Below are 12,023 nucleotides of genomic sequence, written 5' to 3'. Positions count from 1 at the left end.
GATGAAGTTCGAGTCTGTATATTTCCTGAATTTAAATTAGCTTTGGTTAGTTCAGGAGGAAATCAGAAACAACCAAACTCTAATTTAGTCTGGCGAAACAGCATCTTAATTCAATTCAGTACCTCGTCTGTGATGTTTGTTTCCGGCAAGAAATTATGTGTCGACATTGACTGACAAAAGCCAGTTCCAAAGGGTCTAACCTTCAAAGTCTCACTCGATGGTTCCAGTGATTATCTGTTGATTTTAAAAATCAGAGTATTACAATGGTAGAGAATTAGAGTAGGCTATATAAATAGAGGACTATGTAAAGAGCTGCAGACCCATCATAATAACATTATTATTTACCAGACACAAATCCAAAGCGACTGAAAACCAGCTTTAAAGGGAATTGAGACCCTAAATATTATGGCATTGCCAAAATTATTAACTACAGTACCAGAATTATTTTAAAGCCTCATTGGCTTCTCAGGGACATGGGGACAGAGAGGAACTGCTGGTACCCCATTTAATGTCCCAAGAGAGCAAAGGCTGGATATGCACAAACCCCAGTTCTGGAAACGAACACCTCGCAAATCCGTTCTCAAAGCCTGTGCGTGACCACACAAAGTCAGCTAAGCAACCTTTTGGTAACCAGCTCCAGTATTTCTACAGCTGAAATGAGAGACCTCCACCACTTTTCCATCTCACTGTTGGTGTGGAAAACACAATGAGAAAGATGAGAAGGCCAAGGAATGCCTACTCAGTCATTTCAGTAACTGAGACCTGGCGTTTAATAAGGTTAATTAAAAAAAAACTTTTACAGGAAATACTTAGGGCTTAGGGAATGTGCTTTGATGGCACATACTCAATGTGTTCAAAACAACCGAGTTAGTTTTAGGTGCTAAGTACAGTATGCAGACGTAGGATGTCACTTTGCCTCTGCACGCAGTCCACATGCTTGCCTTGCAGTCGTCCAGCTCCGTAGGTGATGACTATGGGTATTTCTGTGGTGCTGAAATAAATGTCCCATACCAAGATCTGTGTATGCATTAAGGCTGTTTTCACAGATGTAAAACAAAGATTAGTATGGAAATATTTTAACACTGTTCTGCAGAGTCCAGCACAACTGTTACAGCAGGCAAAAATGTACTCAAATATACAGGCTGAAACCTGAATATTTCAGACTGACTATCATACAAGCACATCTAAATACTCAACCAGTCTAATAAAGAGATGTACTTACATTTGATCCAACATGGTACCTGTTGTGTATGGTTTCTTTGAATAGGATTTTCTTTAATATAGCTCATAATTGTTATGTCTAGATGTTCAAACAAAGTATTTTACTACATCAGGACTGACAGCCATTGTTGGCCAAGTATATCAATACCCGGCAATTGTGTTGTCGTGTATCCTCATGTCCTCAGTCAGACGGGCCTAGGAGGAGGAGCCGAGAACACAATAGAGGGGCATCGCTGGCCCCCATTGTGACCAAGGGACATGGGGACAGAGGGGAACTGCTTGTACCCCATTTCATGTCCCAAGGGAAGCGAAGGTTTGCACAAACCCCAGGACAGGAGCCCTGGGAAGGGGACCATCATCTGCCCCTTTAGGAGGACCAGAGTGGAACTAGATTGGCTCGTGCAAGCGTTCAAGTGGCCGTTATCATCAATTTGATAAGAGGTATGTCTATGGGCTTTTATAGCTTTTGTTTAAAGGATGATTAGAATATCCATTTCTAAGCACATCAAATTTAGCATACACTTATCTCATATAGTTGCTCTTATACAGGGAATTTTGTGTGGAACTCATTGGTGGAACTTAGTGCCCTGAACTTCCCTGCACATGAAAGTGTACAGAGTACCGTAGCTTGATCTAGCCAGATGCGCCTGATGGGTGTGTATTTACTGATTTTTCCAAGGACCAGGATCACTGGTACTTCAGCTCTGAATTGAGTTATTGAACCTGAAGTGCATTGCTGCACCACAGTAAATCCACTGGCAGTGGATGATATAATAAAACCACCATCACATATGGAAATGGTATCCACCAAAGAGCGAGAGGGATAGAAAGAAAGACCACAAGATCTGTAAAATACAAACGCAATCAAAGGCTGAAGAACCCTGAGAATGAACTGAAGGGGTGTGTGAGTGTTTCATTAAGAAATGTGTGGGTGTGTGTCTGTCTCTATCCTGTGTGCGTCTTTATGTGAGTATGTTATTGTGGTACCCTTTGCCCCACTGTTAATGATAACTGTACAAGTTGAGTTGCATCAAAGGGGAAACCTGTTTCATAATACCAATCACTCATGTTCTCTGCATCTTCCCATCTTCCCAACACTCACACTCAAACTCTCTCTCTGTCTCTCTTCCATATGATATGCTGATCACAGACAAAGCCTAAATAATTACATCCCTCCACATGCCGACTAAACGGCTCATTGATCCAAACCGAGCAGAGAAAGAGACTGGCTGACATGTCCTTCCCAGCGCTGCGGTGAGGATTACAGTCTCACTCTGTTTACTTCCATTTTCCAACACTCTCTTCTCAACACTTAACCTCACGCCATCACAGCTCCCCAGGAGCACGTTCACACATTAGTACACAAAAAACACAAACTCTCACGCACGGGCAAGCACGCACACTCAGCATCGTCTGTCAGTCTTCGCCTCACAGAAGCACTCACACTGTACATTTTCTGTTCAACTCTCCCTTTACCTTTCTCACAGACGACTTGTTAAACGGCATCAAGTAACATTAACACTATCTGTATTGGAGTTGCCTGTAATGATTGTGAGATTCTACAGCTTTTATACTCCAAGGCTAGGGCATTTACTTCCAAGTCCAGGTTGGTCTCATACTTTCCATATAAAATGAAGAGGCCATGGATTGTATTTGATTTTAACCTTACTTTGACCATTCTTGCTCTAATTTAACCCATAGGGTCAAATATCTGTAATTACATTGGTAGGGGGAATTCGTTTTGGTTGTTTGGCCAATATTTAACCCCCACAAACACCAACGAACAGTCTGTCTTTAGGCATGCAAACCCATGGTGATGGATATATGTCGTTCCGACCAGCATATTTATTCAAATTGCAGACACATGGCAATGGTACACCAAAGATTTTTCTGTTGCCACAAAACATTGGCAAGAGCCTAATATCATTCAATTGGCTTGCAGTTTCTTTACAAGAGGCTGGAAATGCTGCATGATATCAAAACACATGCAATGCAAAAGTACACTTTATATTTAAATAATCATTTATGAAAAGGAAGTGTCTAAACTTTTTTTGGTAACATGAGGGTATTTTAATGTATTTACAATGTAATAATTGAGCATTGCCCATAATCCATTCAATTGCTTAGGATGGGAATAATGCATTGCCAGCTCATGAAATTGAAAAACCCAAGAGTTAGTTTAGCAACCATGCTAAAAGTTAATCCCAATCCCATCATCTGGATTCAATCAGTTAGTAGACTTGGCTGCTTTCGCAGTTCAACTGTGTCTATTTGAAGGATAAAACCAGCATCAAATACAGCATCCTTCGACAGTTTGGGTCAGAAATTGTCTTTTTGGGGGGTCTTTTTTGTGGCTAGTTGTTCCCAGAGGCACCGGGGCTAAATGTGGTCAGGAGTCTGCATGAAAGACTCCACAGCTCAGTGCTTGTGTTGGGCTGTGTTTGCTGTTACACCGGGTGGACATAGAATACCACAGGATTCACAGCATTAAGCAGAGTTTTCCACAGTTGGGCTGATGTTGTGTGTCCATCCTTGTGAGTGTGGTTAATGTGATGAAGCAGTTTGGCTATGGTTATTTCATCGTTTGAAAAAAATAAAGAAATAATATAAATATATATATTTTTTTAAGCAGCCCACAATCTGAATCATATGAACTTTTATGTAGATTTAACCAACGGAAACCTTGAACATAGGATTGTTTTCAGGCGTTAACATACAGAAACAAGCGGGTTTCTTTGATAGCCCTGTAAGAGAGCCTTCTGTTAAAAAAGTTTTTTTAACAGAAGGCGCTTTTCATTTGAGAAGTGTTTTGCTGAGAACCAACTTGCCAGGTCCAACCAGAAATCCCAGGGTATTCCTCCAAGAATAGCAGAATCACTCCCTCATCCCCCTCTGCATAATGTTAAGTGGGACAGTACATTCCCTAAATGTGACCACTCCTCCAACAGTGATGCAGTCTTAAATGAATGGAGAATTCCCAGTTCTTTTTAGCGGTCTCCCGCTCTTCTGCTATGGATTAGCGGTGAGTGAGGATGACGGACAGTTTTCCACGTCTCCTTTGGAGGTAACCTCAGATACCATATGTCCCAAGAGCTGGGTCAAACTGTCCCTAGCTCTGTTTGGAAAAAGAGAATATCATCCCCATTACTAGCATGCCAGTGGATGCCAACTGCAATTAGACCTTGGGGTCTCAAATGGGCTTACATAAGAAGCTGGAAAGAGCAGTCCAAAAAAAAGGTTGACGAGGGAACCAAGTTTGAGAGAGACGGAAAGAGTGAGTGATGCCACAGTAGACAGGAATGCTCACACTGGCCAGAAAAACAAGTCCAAGTCTAATTAAGGCCGACTTTGATATGTAAATATCTTCACTGCGCATCACATTGTGACAAAAACCCCCACTCAATGCATCTTTGTTCTTAAAACCCAGGCATGCATCGACAGGCCTGGCCCGTCAGATCTTGACAAGAGCCTATGCAGTCAAATGGTATTTTTTAATGTATTTCAATTTTACAAGAATAGAGGAGCATTGTGCTGTGCGTGGAATCTGGAGCAGTTACGTGATTGACCCCCACTTGCATGTCCTTTCACCAGCCTTAGCGATTATCTCTGCCCACTCGACCCAATGATGCATTTACTCTTTCTGCATAGATGACACTTCACTCCTCTGCTTTTTCTTTCATGTCATGTTGTGCCTGGAACAGGATGGCTATTTGATCCATCCGGACCTCCGGGGGGATGGCGCTGATTGGGCCCGGTCTTCTGGTGGTGTTGGCCTTGTGGGTCGGGCTGAAGGTCGAGGTCCAGGCCGAGCACACCAAGCAGGCCCGTGTTCCTCTGATCCCCCATCGGCCGTTTGTGGTTGTTTGGAACGCCCCCACCGAATCCTGTCGGCTTCGCTTCAAGGTGGACTTGGACCTTAGCGTCTTCGACATTGTGGCGAACCTCAACGAAACCCTCAGTGGACCAAATGTCACCATCTTCTACCATAGCCACTTGGGGTACTATCCTTACTACTCCGGTACGGGGATCCCCATCAATGGAGGTCTGCCTCAAAACCAGAGTCTCTCCAAACATCTGAGCAAATCCAGGGCCGACATCGATAAGCTCATCCCACACAAGGACTTCCGGGGCCTGGGCGTCATCGACTGGGAGAACTGGAGGCCCCAATGGGTCCGTAACTGGGGTTCCAAAGACATCTACCGGAACAAATCCAAGGAGCAGATCCGGAAGTTGCACCCGAGCTGGCCGGAGAGCAAGGTGGAGATGGAGGCCAAAGAAGCCTTTGAAAGTGCGGGACAAGCCTTCATGAACGCCACCTTGCTTCTGGCCGAAGGCCGTCGGCCTGATGGTCTCTGGGGTTTCTACTTGTTCCCCGACTGCTACAACTACGGGTACAAGCAGCACCCACAGCGGTACACCGGAGAGTGTCCCAACGTGGAGCACGTCCGCAACGACCACCTGATGTGGCTGTGGAGGGAAAGCACGGCTCTGTACCCTTCCATCTACCTGGACCACGAGCTCAAGTCTTCGGCCAACACCGTCAAATTCGTCCACTACCGTGTTAAGGAGGCCATGAGGATCGCGTCCATAGCCCGTGCCGACTTCACACTACCTGTGTTTGTGTACTCCAGACCGTTCTACGCCTACACCTTTGTGGTCCTCTCTGAGGTGATTCTTTGAGCCCCGTTTGAAAACCAGAACATTCCTGCTTTTCTCTTTTGCTTTCCCAGAGACTTGTCAAGAGCTTAGTAGCAGAGTACATTATTTCTATTATTACGATTACTGTGTATATGTGTGTGTGTGTGTGTGTGTGTGTGTGTGTGTGTGGGGGGGGTAACTTCTGGAACTGTTAGAATGCTATGAGTGGAATTCCTCTTTGAGCGACCTTCCATGACCAGTCTAAATTAAGGGTTAGAAAAGAAAAAGAACACAAAGGAAATATTCACAAATTTAAAGCCCAGGATAAGCCCATGTGTACAGATGTTTTATGGAATCATTTACATTTTACATTAATTTACTGGTGTATCTATTGTATTGACATTTCATTAATTTGTATGCTTGTTTTTGATGTGTTTGTGCCCTCAGAGTGACCTGGTCCACACTATTGGGGAGAGTGCAGCTTTAGGAGCAGCAGGAGTGGTGCTTTGGGGCTCCTCAGAATATGCCAGAACTCAGGTAACAGTGTCCATCAAAAGAGCAAAATGTCTTACACTGCTTTCTTAGCCCCCTTATTGAGAAAGCCATGCAGCATTTCATATACATACTGTACTGTACAAGGAAAAATGTCACTGGTAACAAACACAAACAACGCTGTCACGTTAGTTTTTAACAAATGGTGATGAACGACCCATGTCAAGGAAAGTCAGAATTCTCTTGCAATTTCCCTCCATCTTCTGTTCTCAGTGTCTCCAAGAATAGAATGTTTCCATTTGGATGTTGTAGCCAATGAGCGCACAATGTCTCTAACGAACTGATTTATATCAGTTGGGTGCTCTGTTGAAATGGAGAACATGGTGATTTGGTGGCTTTTGCATCAGTTGTAAATTACGTGCAAAATGTAATTTGTTGGCTGAATTTTGCTTCAAGGGTGAAATTTGTAAAAAATATGGGAACTTTCCGTTGGGCAAAAAGCTTTGCTTCCCAGGGTGGTATTCCTGTGTGGCACTGCCTAATTTGTAATTTGTATAGAAATAAAGATATATTTAACAGCCAACAAAAGTATTTTGACCAGGAGTACTTGCTGTTGCAGTTGCTTTGAGGGTTTCTTAGTCAAATCATCATACATTTTGTACATTCTTTTCCAAAACAAGTTCTCTCACTGCTTTGTGTTTATGTTCCTCGCTCCTTCCAGAGAAACTGCCTGGCGGTAAAGAAGTACATTGACGGTCCTCTCGGCCACTACATCATCAACGTCACCTCCGCCGCCAAGCTGTGCAGCAAGGCTTTGTGCAAGAAGAACGGCAGGTGCGTCCGCAAGAGTCTGGAGTCGAGCGCCTACCTCCACCTCAACCCCCGGTTCTTCCGCATCCGCCGCAACCCGGGCCTGAGAGGCCCGCGCTTCCACGTCAGTGGCCATCTGAACAACCACGACATCCTGGACATGAAACACAAGTTCACCTGCCAGTGCTACCAAGGCTGGACGGGGGTTTACTGTGAGATGCCCCAGTCTCCGCCTCTTCCTCCTCCTCCTATGCAGCCCATGCCCCACCCCAGGGACAACGGTTTGCTCGGAGACATCCTGATGATCCTGTCCCTGCACTTCTCCTGTCTGTGTGTCATCATGTTCCTGGGACTGTGTCTTATTATCAAGTGTTTGATTTTGTAGAGATTGGAACGGCTCAGAGTCCTTGGACAAGGACTCCTGCACATTGCAGTTCCAGCCCAGCCAAACCTGACAAAACCGGATTACCTTTCCAAAAGGACAGAACCATGGGCACACTCCAATTTTCAACATTTTCTCCAAGGATTTTGATGAGAATAGCAGGAGACATGATGGCAACGATTGTGAGAAAGGGTCTGCACTAAAATAACTGGTGTTTAAGGGTCAGTTAGTGGAATTTAAACTTCTGAAGCTATGAAATGGTCATACCGTTCTTTTTAGGTATGGCAATAAAGTGTGTAAAACACATGTTGAATCAATTCATAAATGTATTTTCAATAAACTCTGAAAACGGTTAAAACATTTCTATCTGCAATAAAAAAAAAAAAACATTATCAAATTTAAAAAGCCAACCATCAGAAATGATCTGTGAGTGTGTATGTGTTTGTAAAGATGATAAAGAAAGTGTGTGTTTGTGAATGTTTACATGAGGGGGAGTCTGATTTATGGAAAAGTGGTTAGCAGTGTGGCAATGTGGTCAAAGGAAATGACCAGAATTACATTTACTCATACTCCCCAGCTCACAAAACTACCCCAACAAGTTAACTTGCGTCAAGTTTTTGCACTTGGTTTTTAACACCCTTCATTAAACTTGATTTTAACTTGAGTCAAACGACTCCTCATCAAGAAACGTGTGCAGCTGCAATCTTTTCACATTTACTCAGATAAGAAATCCACCTTATTGAAATCAATGTTTTAGTTAAACATATCGTAAATGTTTAAATTCACAGCAGCACCGTTCAGTCTAAATATTTCCATGAGACATTTATTTCCTTGGTGTTAAAAAAAAGAGCTTTGCTGTAGAATAATGTTTAGACTGAGTGAGTGATAAGATCAGGCACACCTCTGTTGCATTAAGATCAAATCCTTACTCCCAGACTCGACACTTCCCCTTCCAGGACAGTAAAATAAACACTAAATCGGTCATGTCTCAAAAACCTCCACAGACTTCCAACACCAGTACAAAAGACAGAAACGATCTCCATTTAGTATCAACACTGCAAAACCTTTGCTAAACTCTGAACTTCGATGAATTTGTTTGAATCCAGAGCTTCATTGATCTTGAAACTATTACAAAAACAGAGCTAAATGTACCGTGTACACCGAGGCTCAGAAGTGGAAGAACACACCTAAAATGTTCTGGTCCCAGACAGATCCGGTGACAGGAATGTACTGTTGGATCTGTCGATTTAAGAAATCCTCCCCTGGATTTTAGGTGGGTTGTGATGGCTGTGTCCAACACAAGCAAAGCTGGCCCCACTGGGAGGCAGACAGGAAAGTAACGCCCAACACGAAGGGCATGAGCACTGCTTGACCTCTTCAAAGTGATTGTGTGTGTGTGTATGTGTGCATGTAAAAAAGAGAGATGTGAGTGACAGGGAGACAGAGAGTGAGCGACTTATCTTATCTATAAATAGAATTGAACAGGAAATGTCCTACCCAGAGAGTGACTCACTTCCTTTCTGGACGCAAATTGGGAATCATCACACCATTCAAAGCTACAATGGGAATTCTTAACCAAGTATGTCCACTGCTGATGCGAAGGCTGTTAAAAAAAAATGTACTCTCTTCAAACTAAATCTAAAGCAAGTATGCTACTTGACAACAGAAAATGACAAGTTGGTAACTAGGCCTGAATATACACCTCATAAATACTTGAGATTGGGTGAAGGTCGAGTAACAGCAGCACTAAACAGCAGTCACAACAAATAGTAAGCCTGGGCGAGTTGTGTTGAGAAGAGGTGGGTCAGCTTTTTGAGAGCTATTGGCTTGTTTTAACTGTCAACAAGATAAAGTGTGTTCCACATTCTTAGACAGACATAACCATAACACACAGAGGAATTACAAACACACCACTAAGATGTTGACTAGTTATATGAAAGGTACCTCTGAATTGGTTTAAAAATAATAACACACAAAGTCTTACGTTTTTATTTGACAGCGTCTGCTAAATAACTTTAACAAGAAAATTCAAAGGTCTGCTGGTTATTGCCCCGGGTTAAAAATACAATAGATTTCCCCATGTGTTCGTAAGTGCCTGTGAATGAGTTTGACATGTTTGGTGTCAGAGACACGTTGTATTACAGTAGGATTACTACTGTTTGATTGACCGCTGAGAATGCTGACAAAACCAAGTATATAGTGCCCAAGTTGTACACTGTCACTCATCTAAACATGGACAAACTCGCAGTTAATCTGAACTGAGACAAATTAAGCATGCTAAGGCAAATATGTATTGTACCATTTCTTCACTAGTTTCATGAGAGGGAATGAGATCACCATAGTGCCATATCATCATGGGCTCCTTTCCTCAGTTGACACTAAAAAGAGTCTTTTCTTTTTACAAGACCACTTTTCCAGCCAGAACAAAGCCTACAATACTGGCCTCAGTGTCTAGAGTGTGTCCTGCACTTACTGTCTACTGAGGAAAGAAGAACAACACAAATACGTTTTGGTGTTTGTCGGGTCTGAATCCGGAGCACATTGACTTACTTCAGCACTCTAACCTGCAAACATTTAATTGGCACTATTAAACTAAATCATGACTGGATAAGAATATGTTGTATGCTCCCGAATGTGAAGGTATAGTTTGAAAGTAAAGAAGATGACCACCAATAAGGTAGGCCCTCCATAACGCTGACTGTCCTGTCCTGGCCTCTAAGTGACCTGTTTATCTAAAAGTTGTAAATGTTTGTAGTCCAGCTATCAGGCTCATCTCCTGGAGTTGATTAAAGACTGGGAAGTTACCGTGGTAAACATCCCAGGCCCCCTTCATGCACAAATACCTAACAAGGCTGACGAGAGCTCTCCCTTTGGAGTTTCATCTTTCCACTTCCACTGTCTATACCTCCCCCCAGAGGGGAAAGACACTCCAATTACCATGGAAACATTTCCTGTGCCTGGCACGGTGGAATAGAATGAGGACTTCTACACAACATGTATTTTTCCAATAACACAAGAAAACTTCTTATACGTTTGAATCAGAGAGACCTGTTTGATCAATCTCATGAACTCATTTGTTGTTAAGCTGATGAAGCCTGTTTTGGTTGCCATATTGATCAGTTGAAGTTAAAACAGTCAGGCACAAGCAATTGAGTTGCACTCTTCAGTAAAATGCTTCATTGATGAAAAAGTGCATCTTTGAAAGTGACCATTCTTTCATTATGGATCACGTTCAAACCGAACAGAAAAACATACTTCCTGACACATTTGAATCCTGAATACATTTGTAGCAAGTACACAAGGGTGTGGACGCCTGAAACGTCAGGAGTTGTTTGCCAGTCAAGCTTGGGCCAAGATATCAAGGACATGTATTGTAAAACTCACAGGATCCTACATTTTGCTAAGTCACTGAGGAAATAACCAAATATACCTTCAATGTGGATGAGCAGTGAGGCATATCAAAGTAGATCAGACTACTTCACTGAGTCCTCAACGTTTTTTTTATAAACTGTTTTAATCTATCTAGTACAAGTTCAAACATGAAACCATTTGGAATCACAACATTTAATCACGACTGTTCAAGGACTACATGGACACAAAATGACTGAAATATCCTTTCACCAACACAACTAATAAGCTATTTTCACTCTCCAGCAATCCTTGAACTCACTCGAAAAGCTGACACATACGTCACACACTCATCATACACACCCACACACACACACACAGTCACTAATTGTCACCTTCCAAATCTATAGTTGCCTTCAGCTGGCAGGAACTCTGTCATTTACTCTGTGCCTTGAGGAGCAACATTTAGTGCTGAGACCAACACAACGCCATCGTCAATATTCCACAGCTCCTTCCGCTAACAGCGAGCATGTGGAAGCACTTGGCCATCTTTCAATTGAAATGTGAAGTTATCCTGACCAGCAAACTGACTGGTGACTCCAGAGCCCACGCTCTGCCAAAGTTTGATTTGATCTACAAACGCCAAAGACAAAAAAATTCAAATTGAAGTTCATAGGGATTGTCAACCATTTAGATGCAACATGTTTCGCCTGTCAATTCAAGATTGCTCACATCCGTGTTTAACCATGTTGAATTAGTTACACTCCCTTCTAAGTTGAAACACCCTCTAACCGTGCTATTCAATTGTTAGCTGTTCTGTGATGCAGTTGACTAAAGAGGTGTTTCAGCAGACCTGTGACCAACTGTTGAACCTGTACTTGAGAATGCGGATCTCCATGACACACAAACCAATCAGTATTCTTTATTTAGTGTTTATTTCAGTGTAGACCATAGGAGATATTGCCACAAAAATGCATTAGAAGCATAATCTTGTAAGCAATAGACTTTTCATTTTCATGTGCTATAAACTTTAGCGGTATGTGTTGCTTCAGCATAATAAGCAGCTTGGAATACTCTCAAACCAAACTTGGATCTTTCTTGGGTCCAGTGGTTTCTGGTCTTGACCAAATCT

At 42.6% G+C, this 12,023-nt stretch overlaps 1 protein-coding gene across 2 annotated transcripts; it reads left to right on the top strand.

Annotated features, from left to right (window-relative positions):
• The first annotated feature begins 1,606 nt into the window (after positions 1-1,606).
• Positions 1,607-8,923, top strand: hyal6 (hyaluronoglucosaminidase 6). 2 transcript variants are annotated; one of them, XM_047034208.1, is made up of 4 exons: positions 1,607-1,662; positions 4,923-5,889; positions 6,307-6,396; positions 7,073-8,923. In XM_047034208.1, exons 2-4 carry the CDS (start codon positions 4,957-4,959, stop codon positions 7,544-7,546), a joined length of 1,497 nt encoding a protein of 498 aa, XP_046890164.1. In that variant the 5' UTR covers positions 1,607-1,662; positions 4,923-4,956; the 3' UTR covers positions 7,547-8,923. The 2 variants fall into 2 exon arrangements, with proteins under 2 accessions (XP_046890164.1, XP_046890165.1); XM_047034209.1 differs by lacking the exon at positions 1,607-1,662 and having other exon boundaries at positions 3,270-5,889.
• The last annotated feature ends 3,100 nt before the right edge of the window (positions 8,924-12,023 follow it).

Source organism: Hypomesus transpacificus, chromosome 14 (assembly GCF_021917145.1).
Source record: "Hypomesus transpacificus isolate Combined female chromosome 14, fHypTra1, whole genome shotgun sequence".
Lineage (NCBI taxonomy): Eukaryota > Metazoa > Chordata > Actinopteri > Osmeriformes > Osmeridae > Hypomesus > Hypomesus transpacificus.
The sequence above is the reverse complement of the archived record's forward strand: the minus strand, read 5'-3'. Positions and strand labels throughout refer to the sequence as shown.

Coding starts and splice junctions, on each gene's coding strand:
- hyal6 (XM_047034208.1), top strand. CDS start 4,957: ATGGCGCTGATTGGGCCCGGTCTTCTGGTGGTGTTGGCCTTGTGGGTC. Junction 5,890..6,306: donor CCTTTGTGGTCCTCTCTGAG/GTGATTCTTTGA, acceptor TTGTGCCCTCAG/AGTGACCTGGTCCACACTAT. Junction 6,397..7,072: donor CAGAATATGCCAGAACTCAG/GTAACAGTGTCC, acceptor CGCTCCTTCCAG/AGAAACTGCCTGGCGGTAAA.